This window comes from Pristis pectinata, chromosome 6 (assembly GCF_009764475.1).
Source record: "Pristis pectinata isolate sPriPec2 chromosome 6, sPriPec2.1.pri, whole genome shotgun sequence".
NCBI classification, from domain to species: domain Eukaryota; kingdom Metazoa; phylum Chordata; class Chondrichthyes; order Rhinopristiformes; family Pristidae; genus Pristis; species Pristis pectinata.
In genome coordinates this window covers 108,798,943-108,817,691 of record NC_067410.1, presented here as the reverse complement: position 1 = coordinate 108,817,691, position 18,749 = coordinate 108,798,943, and the positions used below count along the sequence as shown (strand labels likewise).

The 18,749-nt window shown below is 38.7% G+C and overlaps 1 protein-coding gene across 2 annotated transcripts in view; it reads left to right on the top strand.

Moving 5' to 3' along the window:
- The window catches only part of skila (SKI-like proto-oncogene a), a 69,845-nt gene that overhangs the window by 34,992 nt on the left and 16,104 nt on the right, over nucleotides 1–18,749 (top strand). Inside the window, exons 3-6 of one of the 2 annotated variants that reach the window (XM_052017653.1) lie at nucleotides 9,268–9,360; nucleotides 11,194–11,294; nucleotides 16,157–16,398; nucleotides 17,857–18,119. In XM_052017653.1, the coding sequence (XP_051873613.1) occupies nucleotides 9,268–9,360; nucleotides 11,194–11,294; nucleotides 16,157–16,398; nucleotides 17,857–18,119 (699 nt within the window). The remainder of the gene's footprint in view (nucleotides 1–9,267; nucleotides 9,361–11,193; nucleotides 11,295–16,156; nucleotides 16,399–17,856; nucleotides 18,120–18,749) is intronic. The other variant, XM_052017655.1, reaches the window with a different exon arrangement.

Sequence of the window (18,749 nt, the reverse complement as noted above, 5' to 3'; positions counted from 1 at the left end):
AATTCTACAGAACCTCTGGGGAAAACCTGCATTGAAGTTTCTGCCCATGACTCCTTTCTGCCTGTAAATAGTAGGGTTAATGATTCAGCAACTGTGAAAGATATTACCTCATTTCCTGTGATATGTTAACTACCCCCACTTAAATAAGGTCTGTGATTGAGGGAATTCCTAAATATGTCAAGATTTAGCATCACTTAAATAGAAATTGAACATTATTTATATTTAATTTTACCCTCCATGTGATTAAAATTGAAAAAACTGAGTCAAATTTACTTTAAGTTATTACTGTATTAGTGAGCAACACGGAAGATGCTGGAGATACTCGGCAGGTCAGGCAGCATGTATAGAGGGAAATGGACAGTCAATGTTTCGGGTCGAGATCCTTCATCTGGACTGAAAGATAGAAGGGGGGTAGCCAGTATAAAAAGGTGGGGGGGTGGGGGGGGGAAGGTGGAGCTAGAGCTAGCAAGTGGTAGATGGATCCAGGTAAGGATGGGGTGATAGGCAGATGGAGGAGGGGAGGGTGAAAATAGTGACAGGCTGGGAGATGATAGGTGGAGGTAACAAAGGGGAGATGATGGAATCTGATAGGAAAGGAAGGTGGTGCATGGAATCAAGTGAGGGAGGTGGGGAGGGCAGAGGGAAACAATGGGGAAGGGGAACCAGTGGGAGGAGTGTGTGGGTGATGGGCTTCTGCTGCACCCCTTCCCTTCATCTTTTGTGTATATGACAATAAACTTGACTTTGACTTTATACTGGTTGACTCAGCTGGCTGATCTGCTGAGCTTCTCCAGCATCTTGTTTGCTGCTCCAGATTCCAGCATCTGCAGTCTCTTGTATTTCCACTGCATTAGTGAGTTTTAATTCCAAATAGAACAGCAGACTGAATTCTCCCTTCAGCTTTCACTTTTCTATTAATTTGTCCCACTAAAACGGTAGGAGAGAATTTGAGCATGACCACAACAGCTGAAGACGTGGCTGCCAATGGTGGGGTGAATCAATGGGTTAAGGTGGAATGTAGTAAAATTTGTTCTGGAGAGTTGAAGGGCTGGATGAGGTAATAATGATGGCGAATAAGTTCACAAAGTTTAACTATGAAGATCCCAAGTTTAAGTTGGAAGTATTTGAAGTTTGGGAACATGTGTCAGTTATTAGAACTAAAAAAACATAGAACATGCATTTTTTGTTGTTAGGATTTTTATAGATGATGTGGATGAAGAAGTGGAAGGGTGGGTTGGTAAGTTTGCAGATGACACGAAGGTTGGTGGTGTAGTAGATAGTGCAGAAGGTTGCTGTAGGTTGCAACAGGATATAGACAGAATGCAGACTGGGTGGAGAAGTGGAGATGGAGTTCAATCTGGAGAAGTGTGAATTGATATACTTTGGAAGATTGAGCTTGAAGGCAGAGTACAAGGTTAATGGCAGGATTCTTAGCAGTGTGGAGGAACAAAGATCTTGAAGTCAAAGTACGTAGATCCCTCAAAGTTGATGTGCAGATTGATAGGGTGGTTAAGAAGGAGTATGGTGTGCTGGCCTTCATTAGCCAGGGGATTGAGTTCAAGAGCCGAGAGGTAATGTTGCAGCTCTATAAACTCTGGTTAGACCACGCTTGGAAAATTGTGTTCAATTCTGGTCGCCACATTATAGGAAGGATGTGGAAGTTTTGGAAGGGGTGCAGAGGAGATTTAAAAGGATGCTGCCTGGATTGGGGAACATGTCATATGAGGAGAGGTTGAGCGAGTTGGGACTTTTCTCTTTGGAGCGACGGAGGATGAGAGGCTACTTGATAGAGGTATATAAGATTATGAGAGGCATAGACAGACTGGACAGCCAGCATCTTTTCCCCAGGATGGTTATGGCCAGTACTAGAAGTCATCTGTTTAAGGTGCGTGGAGGGAAGTTCAGAGGAGATGTCAGAGGTAGGTCTTTTTACACAGTGGTGGGTGCCTGGAATTCACTTCTGGGGGTGGTGGTAGGGGCCAATATGATAGGTTCATTTAAGAGACCCTTAGATAGGCACATGGATGAAAGAAAAACAGGTTAATGGGAGGTGAAGTAGAGAGGGGGACAGATTGAATGTGGATATGGTTTGTATAGGTTGGCATAACGTGGTGACTGAAGGGCCTGTACTGTGCTGTACTGTTCCATGGTAACACAGAACGGTATATCACTGGACAAGCCCTTCAGCCCATGATGTTGTGCCCGTATTGATGCCAATTTATACTAAATGTATTTGTTACTGAGAACAGAAGCAATGAATCAGCTAAACTTGGTGCACAATAGGATATAGGAACAACTTTGGATACGCTGGAATTATACAAGGAAGAGTATGGGAGGGTGTCCAGGTGTAGATGAGTTACAGTAGCAGATGGACTGAAACGTGTGAAAGTGAACAATATTTATGGAGGTGGAAGTAAGGAGTTATTGTAGCACTGATGCTATGGGATTAAGCTCATCTTGCATGATTCTGCAATCTGAAGTTGCCAACTGCTTCACCTTGAAACAATAACTTTACTCGTTCTTGGTTGTGATAAATGATTCGCTCAAGGTACTGACATCAAACATGAATTAAAGATTATACATCGATCAACTGTACATTTTCCTTGAAAATCTGCAGGTTTCAGTTTGGAAAGATATTCTCAGAATCTAAACTGACGTGCTTTTTCCATTACAGTACTGGGTTGCAATCCTAAGGGTATAATTTATGCATCTAGCTGCACCGTAAAGTTTGAATGTATCCCCATAGCCTAGGTTTCTCATGATAAAAGGCTAGGTGCAGTTTATGATTTTCTCTGTCAGTTTAGCCCTGTATATTTGTTCTTTTTTGCATTCTCAGGAAAAAAAAACAGCTGTGTAGTCAAGAATGAAAGTGTGAAATGGGGAAGAGAGTAACCCCAAAAAATTGCAAAAAGAAAGATTAAAAAAGATTGTAAGGGAACAGTGTAACATTTGAGAATGTACATCAGAATACAACAGGAACAAGAACTAATTAGAGCAAACTGATTTGCAGTGAAAAAGCAGCTTTTGTGCCTTTTTTTTAAAGGACATCCCAAAGACTTGCAGACAATGAACTATTTTTGAATTGTAGTCCACGTTGTCATATCGGAAGAGCAGAAGCTGCTCCGACCAGCAATTATGTGATAATTAGAATGTACTTGGTTTTAGTAATGTTGAAGGGTTTTAGTAAGCTTTAACATAGTACTATGGGATGTTCTGCTTTCACCTTGAGAGACTGACATGCCTCAATTTGCTATTTCATCCAAAAGACAGCACATACAATAGTGCAGCACTCCTGAGGCACGGGATTGCTTTCCTCGATTGGGTTGCTAATTTAGATTTCAGTTGTCATTTACAGAACATTTGGAAAAATTCAAACTTGATATTGGTTTATTATTGTCACTTGTACCGAGGTACAGTGAAAAACCTGTCATGCATACCGATCGTACAGGTCAATTCATTACACAGTGCAGTTACATTGAGTTAGTACAGAGTGCATTGATGTAGTACAGGTAAAAACAATAACAGTACAGAGTAAAGTGTCACAGCTACAGAGAAAGTGCAGTGCAGTAAGGTGCAAGGTCACAACAAGGTAGATTGTAGGGTCAGAGTCTATCTTATCATACAAGGGAACTGTTTAATGGTCTTTTCACAGTGGGGTAGAAGCTGTCCTTAAGTCTGGTGGTACGTGCCCTCAGGCTTCTGTATGACCCGGGTAGGTGGGGTCTTTGATTACTCTGGATGCTTCACCAACACAGCGAGAAGTAAAGACAGAGTCCATGGAATTGAGGCTGGTGTCCGTGATGCGCTGGGCTGTTCAACTAGTTCAACTAGTTGATTTAGAATATTGTCGCAGTTGGATTTTAATCATTTCGTATTTTGAAAATTAGTATCAGCTTCTTCTCAACTATACTGAGAAAATTTCCGAAACTGGCAACTAGAGAATTTCCCTGTTATGGAAACCTCATGCCATTTCTCAGATAGGTTCCCCTCTGTTGGTCATCCTTGATGTGTTTGCTGTTGCAGCTGTTCTAGGTTCTTTCTGCTACTTTACGATTATTAATGTAGTAGATAGTTGCTTGTGGGAATATATGAAGCATGCTGCTTGGTAGTGCGGAATACACAGCATTATGAATTTAGAATACCAGGGCTGAGATCTTGATGCTTGGAAAGATCTCCTTGCTGAGGTATGCTTTCACCATGCTTTTAAATGTCTTTTCAAATTCAACTATGCCTTTGGTTATCTCTGCTAATTCTTGTGCTTTGCTTTAACATGTGTATTTCTGGGAAATGCTATGGTAATTTTATCTGAATTTATTTAAGACATTATGTAACCAGATGATGGTTTTGGAACTTCAAAAGTTATAATGTATCATCCAAACATTGTTGATCTCAAACGATATAAATACCATATATGCGGAACCATCAGGAATTACGCTAAATGACTGCAGATTATCAATTCTGGAAGTCTATTACTAAAGGGATTACATCAAAAAATAAAAATTCTTACTCAGTTTGTGTATATATATTTATCTTTGCATCAAGTGAGGTTCTCCATTTGGGAGAAGTAAACCTAATGGGAACTGATTCCATGGAGACGCTGTCAGACAAATGTTTTGGCACAGTAATTGGAAATATTTCTGATGAATGCCGTGTGGAATTTGCAGCACTGGTAATGACAGCATATTTAATTGGAGGTATTAATCAATGTCTAACATCCACAAATTACTTTGAATTTTATAATTAGTTTTACTTAACATGTTTTGAGAACTTAATTATATTTGAGCCTCAACACTAAAGCAGTGTCAACATACAATTTTAAACAAGTACTCTTAAGAAAGGTTAATTTTTACTATCCATAGCTCAAGAAATATAAATTATATGATAAAACTGATTAATTATCTCTTTGCTATCTTAGCCCTTTGGCCAACAGTAATAGTCTTATACTTTGGGATCTTTATAGATCTCATTGTCTTCAGTAGATGATGCTCAGCAATGGCATAATGCTGGACACAATGCATTTATGAATGAATCAGTGAATAGTGAGAGCTTAAGGTGAGTATTCCCAAACTGAAGATTAATGGCTCAATATTGTGCATCTGCTTTAACAACCCAGTTATTGACTAGGTGCACCCCACGTTTCCCACTGCTTTCTATTGCATATTTCTGTTGGTAGCAAACCTTGGGAAATGCAACCTCCCATTTCAGACCATGTGCTTTTCTAATGCTGGATATTGTTCGGCATGTGTGGTTGAATGTCAGGAACCATGTGCAAAGTGTTACTATGCACAGAGAAACTGTTAGTACAAAGAAAAGACAAATCAATGAATTCTAAATATCAGTTGGGTGAAATATTTTTAATCATTCAATGTGAAAATACAAAATTGTTGATAATAGGCTCTAATTTTGTATCCTTGATATCACTTTCATTGCCCTATTTTGAAAAATTCTTAGGCTTGCACTGACCTCAAGCCTCCTCTTCCTGTCCATTCCACCAATTGTCCCATGTTTAAGTTTCCTTTATTGGCCTGCATGTCGATACAGACCTGTGATACCACTTCACAAAATTCCTTTTTAGATTTTTCTTGTGTAGTTTTCAACCTGTTGCACAACATGAATGGAGATTTTATGACCAGAGGAATAGTACATTGGGTTCATTTCCATCTCAGTGGCATTGATTAGATTCATATTCTGCCACTATGTTTGCTTCTACTTCATATGATGTCTTTCGATATTTTTGTTTTAGTTGTAAGTGTCCCAAAATGTTCAATATTTTTTTGTTAGTATTTACTCTGTGATGTGAGGAAGGTTGGCAATGCAGAAATTGTATTGACGGTCATCTCTATCTGTAGCCCTGTTTTCCCCTTACTGTATGATGGTTCCAGAGTATCTAAGATTCCATTCTTTGTTATTCACTGCCTTCCTAACCACATCTACTTGTGTTGCCACCTTCAAGAATCTATGGCCTTATGGTCCAAGACATTTGTCTGGATTTCTCAGGAGCAAATTTTAATTCTGGTGTGTGATAACTTTTCCGATAGGAATAGCTCATATTACAGTTTTGTTTGTGGAATGCAAAAGCTGGAAGACTTGACGATGAAGAAAAAAACAGCTTCATGAACAGGCATTTTGTGTAGAACTCCCAATGTCCTCTTCATTTTCTGAATTCTCACCCTGTGTTGGAGTAGGTGGCTTTTGGGAAATACTGCATCCTCATGATTTCGTCAGATAGATCTACAAATATTGTAAGCTACTAAGTTATTTTAATGGTTAAAGCTTATTCAGTACCATTGAAACTTCAAATACCAATGCAGATATCCATGAGTATCATCGGTGCCATGGATGTACAGTTCTTTAAGTTATTGATAATCCAAAGTGTTTTGAAGAAAAATATTGGAAATGTCTGTCTCCCCTTTATCATGCTTTACAAATAATGACTTTAGTTCAAGTTTGCAAATCTTCATGTTCAAGTTTATTGTTGTCATAATACACATGTCATGAAAATTAGCTTATTGCAGCAGCAGCGCAGTACATTACAAGACAAGGACAAACCTAAATTAACACACTTAAATTTAAATTAAAATAAACCTAAATAAACAAAATAAACATTACGGCACTAGTACAAGATTACTTCTGCAAGTTTCCTGTGCCATTATAAAATACTACTCTTGACTTTAGGAAGAGGGAATTCTTCGTCAATTGTGTTAAGTGACTGGGAATTCCATGTGGATCATTTGCTTCCAAGCTTACTCTAAAGTAGAATGATAAGGGTTGGTTGAGATGTTCTTATATCCTCTCCTTTGTTATGACTTGGATTATGGGATGTATTAAGAAATGATAAATTCAGATGCATTTGAAATCGAGGGCATATTTTAGTTTGAGCTACTTAACACACCAACTTTAGCGGATTAATCTGATCAAGCATTCATTGCAGTTGTAGTGCATTAACGGTTTGATTAACAAGTTTAATCTCTGCCTATGAGATGACCTAGCATTTCATGATATATAGCATTTGAATTATCTTTCATTACCTAAATTGAAATCTGAGTCACCACCTTTGCCTACAATTAACCATTAACTTTAGCCTGTACTCCGTTACAATGTTGAGTCACCATCCAATTCTAATCTGTCAAAAAAATCATAGGAATTGCATTTCCATTTAAGATTTATTGTGCTATAATTACTGATTATAGAACTAAGAACTGGTTACTCACAAGCTTTTTAATCTGCTCGGAGGCTGAATAGGAGCATTTTGGGGATAATTGTCCAATTTTTCTCCCTCCCCAAGAACAATGATTTAGTATGTGAAAACAGTGTTACTTCCCTTGGAAAACTCAGGTCACCTTTGCAAGGTTCTCCTCTGTTCCCTTGTCATCATCCATAAAATGCAGTTTGTACATTTTTTGGTTCACTTAGCGAAATGCTGAAATTGAATATCATGGTTGTGTATATGTTACATGTTTTAAGTTTTATGCTATGTACCCAAATGCATTGTGAATTATTATATTTAAGATAAAACTTTCTGGAAGAATTTTCTGTCTACATTTCAAGCATTTTCACATCTCCTGTGGATTTGCAATACACAATTGGATAATTGGGTTGGTGTACTCCTTGTCAACATGTGTACCTGAACTAGATTGAGGCCAGATTGTTGCAAAAAGTCTATCCGGTAATTGCAACTGTCTTATCTCCAGCGGTTTCAATAGAGCCATTGATAAATGCAGCACCGTAGTCATAAACTGACTAATAATTTGACCGATCAGATTCCATCATCTTCAGCCTTTTGTCACTTCCGCCTGTCACCTCCCAGTTTCTGACTTTATTCCCACTTTCCCCCCTCCCCCACCTGCCTATCACTGCTCCCACTACCCCCCCACCAACTACCTAGATCCAGTTATCGCTTGCCAGCTCTTGCTCAACCCCTTCCCTCCACCTTTTTATAACGGCTACCTCCCCTTTATCTTTCAGTCCAGATGAAGGGTCTCGACCCGAAACATCGACTGTCCTTTCCCCTCCACAGATGCTGACTGACCTGCTGAGTTCCTCTAGCTCTTTGTGTGTTGCTCCAGATTCCAGCATCTGCAGTGTCTTGTGTCTCCAGTAACTTGATGTATGTTCAAAGTTTTTGTTTTAACCTGGAGAAGCCATTGGGATGATTAGGGTTGGAAGTTCAAAACCAAATCAATGCAGTAATGGGCTAGATTATGAGTTTGAGCTGCATAGGCCTGGATTTTGTGGTTGTAATGATGTGAAATCCTCGCCTTTTCCTGCCATTGCAAGTGAAACTGCCGCCAGCCAACTTCTGAATTCCGAAGTTGAGCAGTAAAACATGCAAATTGAGGAGTAGTTGCCATAGATACCTTGCCCCTCTGCAGGGTGTTTTGTGGCCTTCTCTGGCACAGTCGCCAGAAATTGGTGAATTGATGAAAACATCTGTTATTTATAACCTGTACTGAAAACGACAACGTTCATGAACTGAAATGCAACACTTCAAAATGCAAAGCCGTAATTACTAATTAGCAAGCCATCTGCTCCTAAAAAATAATTTTACATATGTGTAATTGTAAGATGCACACTTATATGGTAAATACTTCAAAATATTACTGATTTTTAAATGAAAGTTCATATTTCATTCTGAATGTTATGGATGCTACAGTCTTTTGTTTTAAGTGTTCTGTAAGGTGTTTAAAAATATTAGTCAAAAATTGTGCTTTTTTTTTTACTTTGTGGTTTGTTGCCTTCCATGTGATGGCATCAAGCTTACTGAGCAGCATATCATACGTCAGTGAACTGTTTCCTAACTTGGAAGGCCATGCCACAGAAATAGCTGATATTTGTGGCAGCTCGCTTTGAAGCTGCAGGTGCTTTGACTGCAAATCCCGACCTTGATTGAGTAGGGAGAGTTTATGCACATCTGGCAGCACTTCACATTGATACTGGGGGCCCAAAATGAAAGGTAAATTAAATTCCCAGCGCTGACGTACTTTACTTTTATGAATACACTATGGTAACAGTGGATAAACTCTCCAATGTTTCTGTGTGCTGATTTGTTTAATGAGAAAAGACAGAACTACATAGGTCCTGTCCTAGGTAATGGCTCTGGAAGAGAGGTAAGTTGTGGTAGCAATTCTTTGCCAATATACTTCTAATGGATCTATATGTTTTTCTTTTTTGGATTTACTTGGGGATTTTGTTGCAGAAGGCAAGAATTGCATGGTTTTGATCTTCAATAAATTCATCAGATTTAGTTTTTGAATTTTTCTTTTGCAGCAGTCTGTCTCGGAAGAACATCAACCGAAGAAGGCACAGTTAGAGCATGCCGGTTCTCCAGATGAAGTGTCTGAGAAAAGCTTTGACAGAAAGGTATCTGCACTCCTGATTCATTTTAGTGCAGTGGTGGGGACTGGTGAGGGGAGAAGACAGAAGATTTCAAGAGTTCCGTGATTTTTTTTCATTAATTTTCCTTTTCTATATTTTAAAAAAACTTGAGGGAAAATCAATCATATTTAGACCGGTGGTTGGGGAATGATGTATGGATCGTGTGTCAAATCGCCTGTACAGCCAGCAGTGGTCCCTCAATTTTCTCTAAACTTGTAAAATTGTATTCAGTAATTAATTTTGTTTTATGTAACTGAGGCAATCTCTGGAATGTGTTACATAAATATTTTTCTATCATTCTATTCGAAGGCAAAAAATATGCACAACTTTTTCCCACAGTTTTACATTAGTGTTATTAATGCTGAGCTATTCAATTAGAATATAACCATTTTAATAAAATAGTGCCATTAGATATGGTGAATTGCTGATAGATAGCGGTAACTTTTCTTGGATGATAAATGCTTATACTGTAGAGTCATAAAATGGCTGGTCCCTAAGAAAATAACAGGTGATGTTCAAATTTGTTCTTTTATTGGGGCCCCAGCTTTTTATAATCTAGATTATGATTTGGATGAAGAGTCAAGTGTAAAATATCCAAGTTTGCTGTGGGATGTGAGGAGGATGCAGAGGAAGTTCAATACAGGCAGATTAAGTGAATGGACGAGGACATGGCAAATGGAACATAATGTAGAAAAATTTGAGGTCTTCTACCTTTTAGAAAAGATAAATAGTCAAAAGAATATTTTAAATGGTGAGAAGTTAAAGGGTGTTGATATTCAGAGGAACCAAGGTGTCTGTATAACAATCACTAAACATTGGTGTGGGTAGAGGAAGCAATTAGGAAGGCAACTGTTACCTTGGCCTTTATTAAAAGAGGATTTAAGTTCTAGAGTAGAGATGTCTTGCACCAATTATTTAGAAGAACTCAGCAGGCCAGGCAGCATTGGTGGTGCATGGCTGTGGAACTGAGTCTGAGTGAGCACGTGGTAGAGGAGCCGGAGAGCAGAGTAGATCACCGAGGTGGAGCAGTGAGAGAGGGACTCGTAAAGCTCCAGTAGAAAAGAGGAAGAAAACTTCTTCAAAGTGAGCATTCTTGAAGAGACTTCACAGTGGACCAGTAATACTAGAGAAACAAAGGACTGCAGATGCTGGAATCTAGATGAAAAACACTATGATACTGGAGGAACTCAGCAGGCCAGGCAGCATCCGTGGAGAAATCGTGAATATTTTGTACATATGTGGTCTCCCTACCTCGAATGATAGACAGCGAATGCATCAAAAGTTCATTTCTGTGATGATAGGTTTGGTGTATGAGGGGTCATTAGGCAGAGTGGGCAATTACTCTTGAGTTCAAAAGAATGAGAGGTGATCTGATTGAAAAGTGCAAAATTCTTATGGAGCTTCACAGGGTAAATGAGGAGGTGATGTTTTCCCTGGCTGGGATACTTGAGTCAGCTGTCACAGTTTCAAAATAAAGGGTTGGTCATTCAGGACAGAGATGAGAAGAATAATTTTTACCCAGAAATAATAAATCTTTGGAATTCTTTACCTAAGGTGCTGTGGAGACTGAGTCGCTGAGTATTTTCAAGAAAGAGATCAGTACATTTTGGATGTTAAGGGAATCAAGGGTTAAGGGTGTTGTGCAGGAAAATGGGGCTGAGGTAAAAGATCAGCCATGATCTCATTGAAATACAAGACAAGCACGAGGGGCTGAATGGCCGACACCTGCTTCTATTTCTTAGATTTAAAACAAAAATGAATTGCATTGATTTTATTCTGAATTGGTTAATTTTCTTTCTTTCCCGCTTGTTCTTGCAGAGTGATTCTCAGCGCACCCTGACGTTCCAGCACTGGTATCCGGTCATCAAACAAGAAGTCGATCATCTGACTCAGCCACATCCTTCAGTGATCCATCCAAGGTAGAGATCATACGGAACACATTTACTTCGTACACTGATCACTGAAGAAGATAATGTTAAGATGTTTTTTTCATAATGGAAATAGATAATGCCATTGTCCACCAATACTTAGTCTGCAGGAGTTATCAAAGTGGACTTACCTAGTCTGTTGTAACCTGCGCTCACCAGTTTATATTTATTGGGGAAAATACAACAACCTTAATTCATCTGCCGTGAATATTTCAGGTAACCTTGGTTTTTATCAAGGTTGTGCTAGCTTCTTGTATTCTTGAGTTGATACAAGTCAGTTGTTCAGTGACTGAAGTGAAGGTTGGAAGAATTTTGAATCCTTGTAACTTGGTATTGGTTTATTATTGTCACTTGTACCGAGGTACAGTGAAAAACTTGTCTTGCACACCGATCATACAGGTCAATTCATTACACAGTACAGTTACATTGAGTTAGTACAGAGTGCATTGAGGTAGTACAGGTAAAAACAATAACAGTACAGAATAAAGTGCCACAGCTACAGAGGGATTGCAGTGCAATAAGGTGCAAGGTCACAACAAGTTAGATCGTGAGGTCAGAGTCCATCTCATTGTATAAGGGAACCGTTCAATAGTCTTATCACAGTGGGGTAGAAGCTGTCGTTAAGTTCTTTAAGATGTGCAGAGAAGACAGTGAACTGAACTTGTTACTCATCATGTTCCATCAATATCCGTCTTTGGAAGCTCCTGCTTGTTGGGTCAAGCAAGTGGCCATCAATCCAAATGGATTATTTGTACACTTAATAGAAAATGACCTTGAGACCCCCACTTTTTCAGGCATTTTAACTTCAGTTTGGAATGGTATATACTTGGGATTTTGATGATATTACTCAGGTAGAAATAATAAGATAACAGAAGTGTGATGCCAGTAAATTGATGCAGATTTTTATCCGCATCTTCAAAGCTTGTTAGTGAAGTTTTAGAGCATTCAACGTCTATTAGTAAAAGAGAACTGTAGTGAACCAGATGGCATCGTAGAATTTGACCTGTTAGCAGTCAGACCAAAACCATTGTTTTTGATTTCTACCACAAATGGAGCTCCCTTGTCACTGATTCATTCCTGCCACATCATTTGAGGTGAATTTTCATCTTGACTGTCTTACTTTTGTTTTTAAACACTTTCCCCCATTTTTGAAGAGCATGACTTGCATTCTTGGCATATTTAAATCAGAATTGAGCTTGGATTCCTACACCCTTTCTGTTTCTTGGGTGGCTTGCTTCCAATCCCACAGCAGTGGCCTGTATTGCGTATAATTCATTGCTGAAATGGAAGTCCTTATCACTTCTGGTCTTAGTACTCAACTTATTGTTGTCTCAATAAGCTGTGTCTTGTTCAAAATGCTGCTTCTTGTACACTTCTTTATTGTAATGCTTACACATTATGCCAATCCTCGAAAATAAAAAAAAACTTCAGATGCCAAAAATCTGTGATTGGAAACAGAAAATGTTGGAAATACTCAGGTCAGGCAGCATCTGTGGAGAGGGAAACAGAATTAAAGTGTCAGTTCTGAGACCCTTTGTCAGAACTGGGAAGGAGGAAACAAGGTTCAGTAGCAGCGAAGGTAGGGAAGGGATTGGTAGAACAAAGGAAACATCACGGTTAGGGTGAGACCAAATGAGTTGATGTGGCATTCGGAAGCACTGTATGTTTCTTTGTCTATATTAAATGCTGCTGATAACAGGGCTGTGGGGATGTGCCCAGCAAGCCAGGCTACACTAGTAGAAAGAGAAAAACTAAGTCAAAATGACCATTTCTGCTAGTCATCCATCAGTGATTTTGGCTCAGTTTTTCTCTCTCTACCAGTATAGGCTGGTCTGCTGGGCATAACTCATACCTCTTTTATAACCTGCCCATACTTGCTGACTGACACAAGCTGGCAATCCCATTACATTCAACATCTTATCTTCATTTATAACTTAGTTTGCAATGTAATTTTGCTCTTTTCATGCTATGTGGAAGCCTGGTTGGAACAATATGTGCTGCTGAACCTGTACGCACGTTTTCTTGAGGAGCTTTATATCTTACTAGATGGGTATGGCAACTGCTCTGCCCAGGACCGCAAGAAACTGCAGAGAGTTGTGGACACAGCCCAGCGCGTCACGGAAACCAGCCTCCCCTCTATGGACTCTGCCTTGGTGAAGCAGCCAGCATAATCAAAGGTCCACTCACCTGGGTCATTCTCTCTTCTCTCCTCTCCCATCAGGTAGAAGATACAGGAGCCTGAGGGCACGTACCACCAGGCCCAAGGACAGCTTCTACCCCACTGTGATAAGACTATTGAACAGTTCCCTTATATGATGAGATGAACTCTTGACCTCACAATCTACCTTGTTGTGACTTTGCACCTTATTGTCTACCTGCAATGCACTTCCCTGTAGCTGTGACACTTTACTCTGTACTCTGTTATTGTTTTTACCTGTAATACCTTAATGCACTCTATCCTAACTCAATGTATCTGCACTGTGTAATGAATTGATCTATACGAACAGTTTGCAAGACAAGTTTTTCACTGTACCTCGGTACAAGTGACAATAATAAACCAATACCAATAATTTATGTAACAGAATTTTCAGTACTGATTTTACCACACCTTCCTGCCACATTTTAATGCAACCAGAAGTCTTTCATATGCATGTAGTTTTTTATAAATTAAATTCATGTCTGCTTCTTGCTGACAATTTAAATAAGCTGGTTTATTCTTTCATTTTAAACATTTTTCATGTGGTGTGATGAGATGATGGCACTTGGATGCCCCCTTGTGGCTGAAGCCTGAATGATTTTGCTCACATGTGTATTGAGGAAATCTCTTGTACGTTTCAGCGCACGAGTTGACAGTGGCTTGTGTCTTGGCTTCTGGGCATGCATAAAATCAAGTGCAGGGACTTCGGTTGTGATATATGTAATGATCTGGGTGAAAATGTAGGTGGTCTGATAGTTTGCAGATGACACAAGTTGGAGGAGTTGTGGATAGTGAGGAAGATTGTCAAAGGATGCAGCTTGATATATATCTGTTGGAAATTTGGGCAGAGAAATGTGAGTTGTTGCATTTTGGGAGGTCCAATGCAAGAGGAAAGTATGCAGTAAATGGCAGGACCCTGAGCGGCATTGATGTACGGAGGGATCTTGGAGTACAAGTCCATAGTTCCCTGGAAGTGGCAACACAAGTAGATCGGGTGGTGAAAAAAAGTGTACAGCATGTTTGTCTTCATTGGTCGGGGCAATGAGTATAAATGTTGGCAAGTCATGTTGCAGCTGTATAAAACTCAGTTAGGCCACATTTGGATATAAGATAAGATATTGTGTGCATTTCTGGTTACCACACTATACAAAGGATGTGGAGGCTTTGGAGAACATACAGAAGAGGTTCACCGGGCTGTTGCCTGGATTGGAGTGTAATAGCTATAAGGAGAGGTTGGACAAACCTGGAGTGTTTTCTACGGTTGGTCGGAGACTGAGGGGCTGTTAGTTGCAATAAGATGCAAAGATGTTACCTTATATTTCAGATATTATAGAGTGAGAACTGCAAAATAAATCCTTCAGGAATAAATTTCAACTTATAATAAAACTGGCTGCTGCAGCTTCAGGTATTGTCGTGCCGTTCTCAAGTTCAATGGCCTGAACACAACATCTATAAGGCTTTTTTGTTTAATTATAGACTGCATGAATCTGTGGATTTGCTAACTCCAGTACAGCCATGCAGTCTTGTATTTCCACACTCCTTATAGAAACACAAAATATTACACATACATTTGGCAGTGAAGTAACTGAATACAATTACAAAGCACCCTCTGGTTAATTTTCATCTTGCTGTGGATTGCCAACACCACCTCCAGTATGAGTCTTGAGATTTGATTCTCGATATGAAGGTTGGATGGTCTCTCTAATTGGCAGCAAATTTGTAACTTCAGCTTTATGTCTATGTACCAAGATGAAAACATATCCTCTTAGTTTAATCCAATAGAAGATTATAGCGCTGTTGGAAAGGAATTTGTAATGTATCTTGCCTCCTCACTAGCTCAAGGGCAGCACATTGGCACATTGGATGCTATCAGTCTCATCTTCTCTGGTTTGTGGTAATTAATGTTACCAAATAATGAGCCATATCTTTTGGGTGAGAAATTTTATATGAACTATGTGCCACATACTTTGAAGTCTCTTGTTTGACCAGCCTTCAGCATTTGGTAAGAACCAAAAAACCTGCAAATGAATCTGCTTTTAGTCTGCTTATACTTGTATGAATCATTGGATTTGAAAGACTTCACTGCAAAATAATTGAAAAGACATGCTAACTTTAGGCTATTATGTGGCACTGTATGCATACCGGCCAGCTAACTAATGCACACAGTAAAACATCTGTATTTGGGTTGGACAATCCACATTGTGAGTATCCTGGAACAATTTTCAGAATTTTTAAATGCAATTAACACCTGCATAGCAAAGTGTCTATTTATGTAATTATTAACGATTCAATATAAAGAAGACATCAGATTTTAACCAATATTCAGAAGAATACGAACAAGAACTTATATAAACATAAAGGAGAAAATGCTGGAACAGATCAGTCAGTATCTGGTGAGGGAGAACCAGAGAGGAGGTTTTGGTCAGTATTGGAATAGTTCTGTCTGAGATGAGTATTTCCAGTAATTTCAAACCTCCAGCATCTGCACTTCTTTGCTTTTGCATTTATATATTTTAATATTGTCCAATGTGCTAAAGGCTTCATGAAGCATTATTAATCAAAATTTCACACTGAACTATATTGAAGGTATAAGTACACATTTCACAATGATACATGTATTTGATCTTCACTAAACCTGTGTTTTGAAATTCTGCAGCTGTCTTTTATATATGTACGATAAGGTGATAGCTCCAAATGTTTCATTGGCTCCACCTTTACAACGATGCAGAGATGCCACCAAGTCGGTGAATAAAGAATCCGTGATGGACACGTCAACAAGTTTGGAAGAGGAGGTGAAACATCAGAAGGAAAATGTGAATAAGAAGCTGAATTCCTATTATGCATCATCTCCAGAGGAGGAAGGAAGCAACACTTCACTTGCAGATTCTTACAGTTCATGTGAGTTCAATGTGTTGATTAGATATTGCAATATGTCTTGGAGTAAAGCACCATTTTAACTTCTTTTTTAAGCGTCATTATGGATGCTTTAATTTTCAAGACTCTCTTTAACTGGGAATTTGAAAGTTTGTTTGTGAGATTGAGCTCAGTTTCTTTGACAACGTTAAAAACAAAAAGATTCCAAACTTTTTTTTATTAAAAACTTTGCAAAATGTAGTTTTTGACCAAACACATCACAGGAACTACCTCATAAGAGACTATTAACAAAAAATAAGTGTATGGAATTGGAATGTGCTGTCAAGGGCTAGTAAATTTTAGGGTAGGCAGATAATGAAGATAAACGTTTCATGCTTGAGTTGCTGAAATGTGACAAATAATGTTCGCCAGTGTTCTGGGGCTTTAGCCTTTTCACTACATGTATGAATAGTCTGGGTGAAAGTATAGAATTGTACATCCAAGTTTGCAGTTGACATTAGACTAGAAGGAACAGTAAATTTTGTAGAAATGAGGAGGGTCCTAGATTATGACGGGAGAAGAATGGAAGATGGAGTTCAAGGTAAGGTAGTGAGACATCTACTTGGATCGGAGAATGACTCTAGGCTATTAGGCTATTTTCTTACTGGTGAGAGACAAGAGCCGATGGAAGAGCAAAGTGATATAAGCATCCAAGTTTCTAAATAATTCAAGTGTGGTGCACAGTTACAAGAAACATTCTTAAAGGTAGATGGAATCCAATCCTTAATTCAATGTGGTTGGAATTCAGCAGTGAAAAGTGATGCTTCAGTGGTGCAGAATCTTGGGCAGACTCCACATCTTGTGTTTTGGGCACTGACTCTGATTTGGGAAGTGCATATCCACCAGAGTTGATACCAGGACTTTAAGGGTTAAATAGTGGACAGAGATTTTATTTCTTTCCATTTAGAAGGCCAAGGAATTATCCACTCAAGTATTTAAATGATAAAGGTAACTGTTTCTTCCAGTGGGAGAATATACCAAAAGGACGCATAATCTTACTATCAAAGCTGGGTGACTTGGGAGTGAAACGAGAAAGCAGTTTTCCCACATAGAAGCCAGTAGAAATGTGCTATCAAGGGATATGGGAGTAGTGCATTTAAGTAGAAGTAGAATTGGGCCATGGTCAAACTGAGATGGTGGACAGGCTCAAAAGGCTGATTCCTATGTTCCCACCTTGAAACACAAATTATAATTTGAATCTTTGTTCACTCTGATTTTTACCATAATTTCTATTTGTTTGGTCATTTATAAGCATTATTTTTTTAAAGAGCTTTCATGAAATCTTGGAGCTTCAATTTTTATTTTAGTATGTTATTGTAAATAATACATTCAGTGGTTTTATTTTATATTGCTCTTTCAAATAATTCCTTGATACATATGTGTATAAGACTGTCTAATTAAAGATTTAATATTAAAGTTTTCATTTCTTTGTCTCCTGAATAGGTCACCAAGCTTCAGAGTCTTCCATTGCAGATGAAGAGTACATCAAATCTGAAAGTTTCAGCAACAAAAATAAGGAGGGGATTCTCATGGACCTAAATTGCAATTCATCAAGTATTGATAAAGAGACTCGTAATTCTTCTCTGCACATCGGAATGAGCACAGAAGAGGAGAATGAAAAAATAGTGGAACAAATCATGAAAACGTACTGTAAACAGCAGGAGAAGTTGAATACCACTGTTCACCAGAAGAAGCATTTGCAAATGGTAAAGAAGCAAAACGGTTTAATGGAGGGATGTGGATCACACACAGGCAGATAGGTTTAGTTTAATTTGAAATCATGGTCAGCACAGACATCATGGGTTGAAGGGTCTGTTCCTGTGCTGTACTGTCCTACGTTCTATCTTAAACATAAACACTTCAACTGTAGATTGCACTAAAAGAAAAATGAAAAAGGCGCTGGACTCTAGTGAGCAAACAGTTTTGGTCTGCTGTAGACTTAGTCTACTCTTACTGCATTGCTATTAGAGAAAAGGAATACATGCATATGTTAGTACTTGACATGACCTGAGAGCTCCCCAAAATGCATGACAGATAGTAAAATATTTCTGAAATGTCCTTACTGTTGTAATGTGGGAAATGTGGCTGGTAATTTGAATACATAAGAAATAGAAACAGGAATGAGTCATTTGTCCTTTAAGTCTGCTCCACCATTTATCAAGGTCATGGCTGATCTTCCTCAATACCATGGCTAATCTTCAATCTCACTGCACTATTCCCATATCCCTTAATTCTATTAATATCCAGAAATCTCTCCGTCTCTGTTTTGAATAAACTCGATGACTGACCTCCACAGCCTTCTTGGGTAGAGAATTTTAAAGATTTGCTACTTTGGA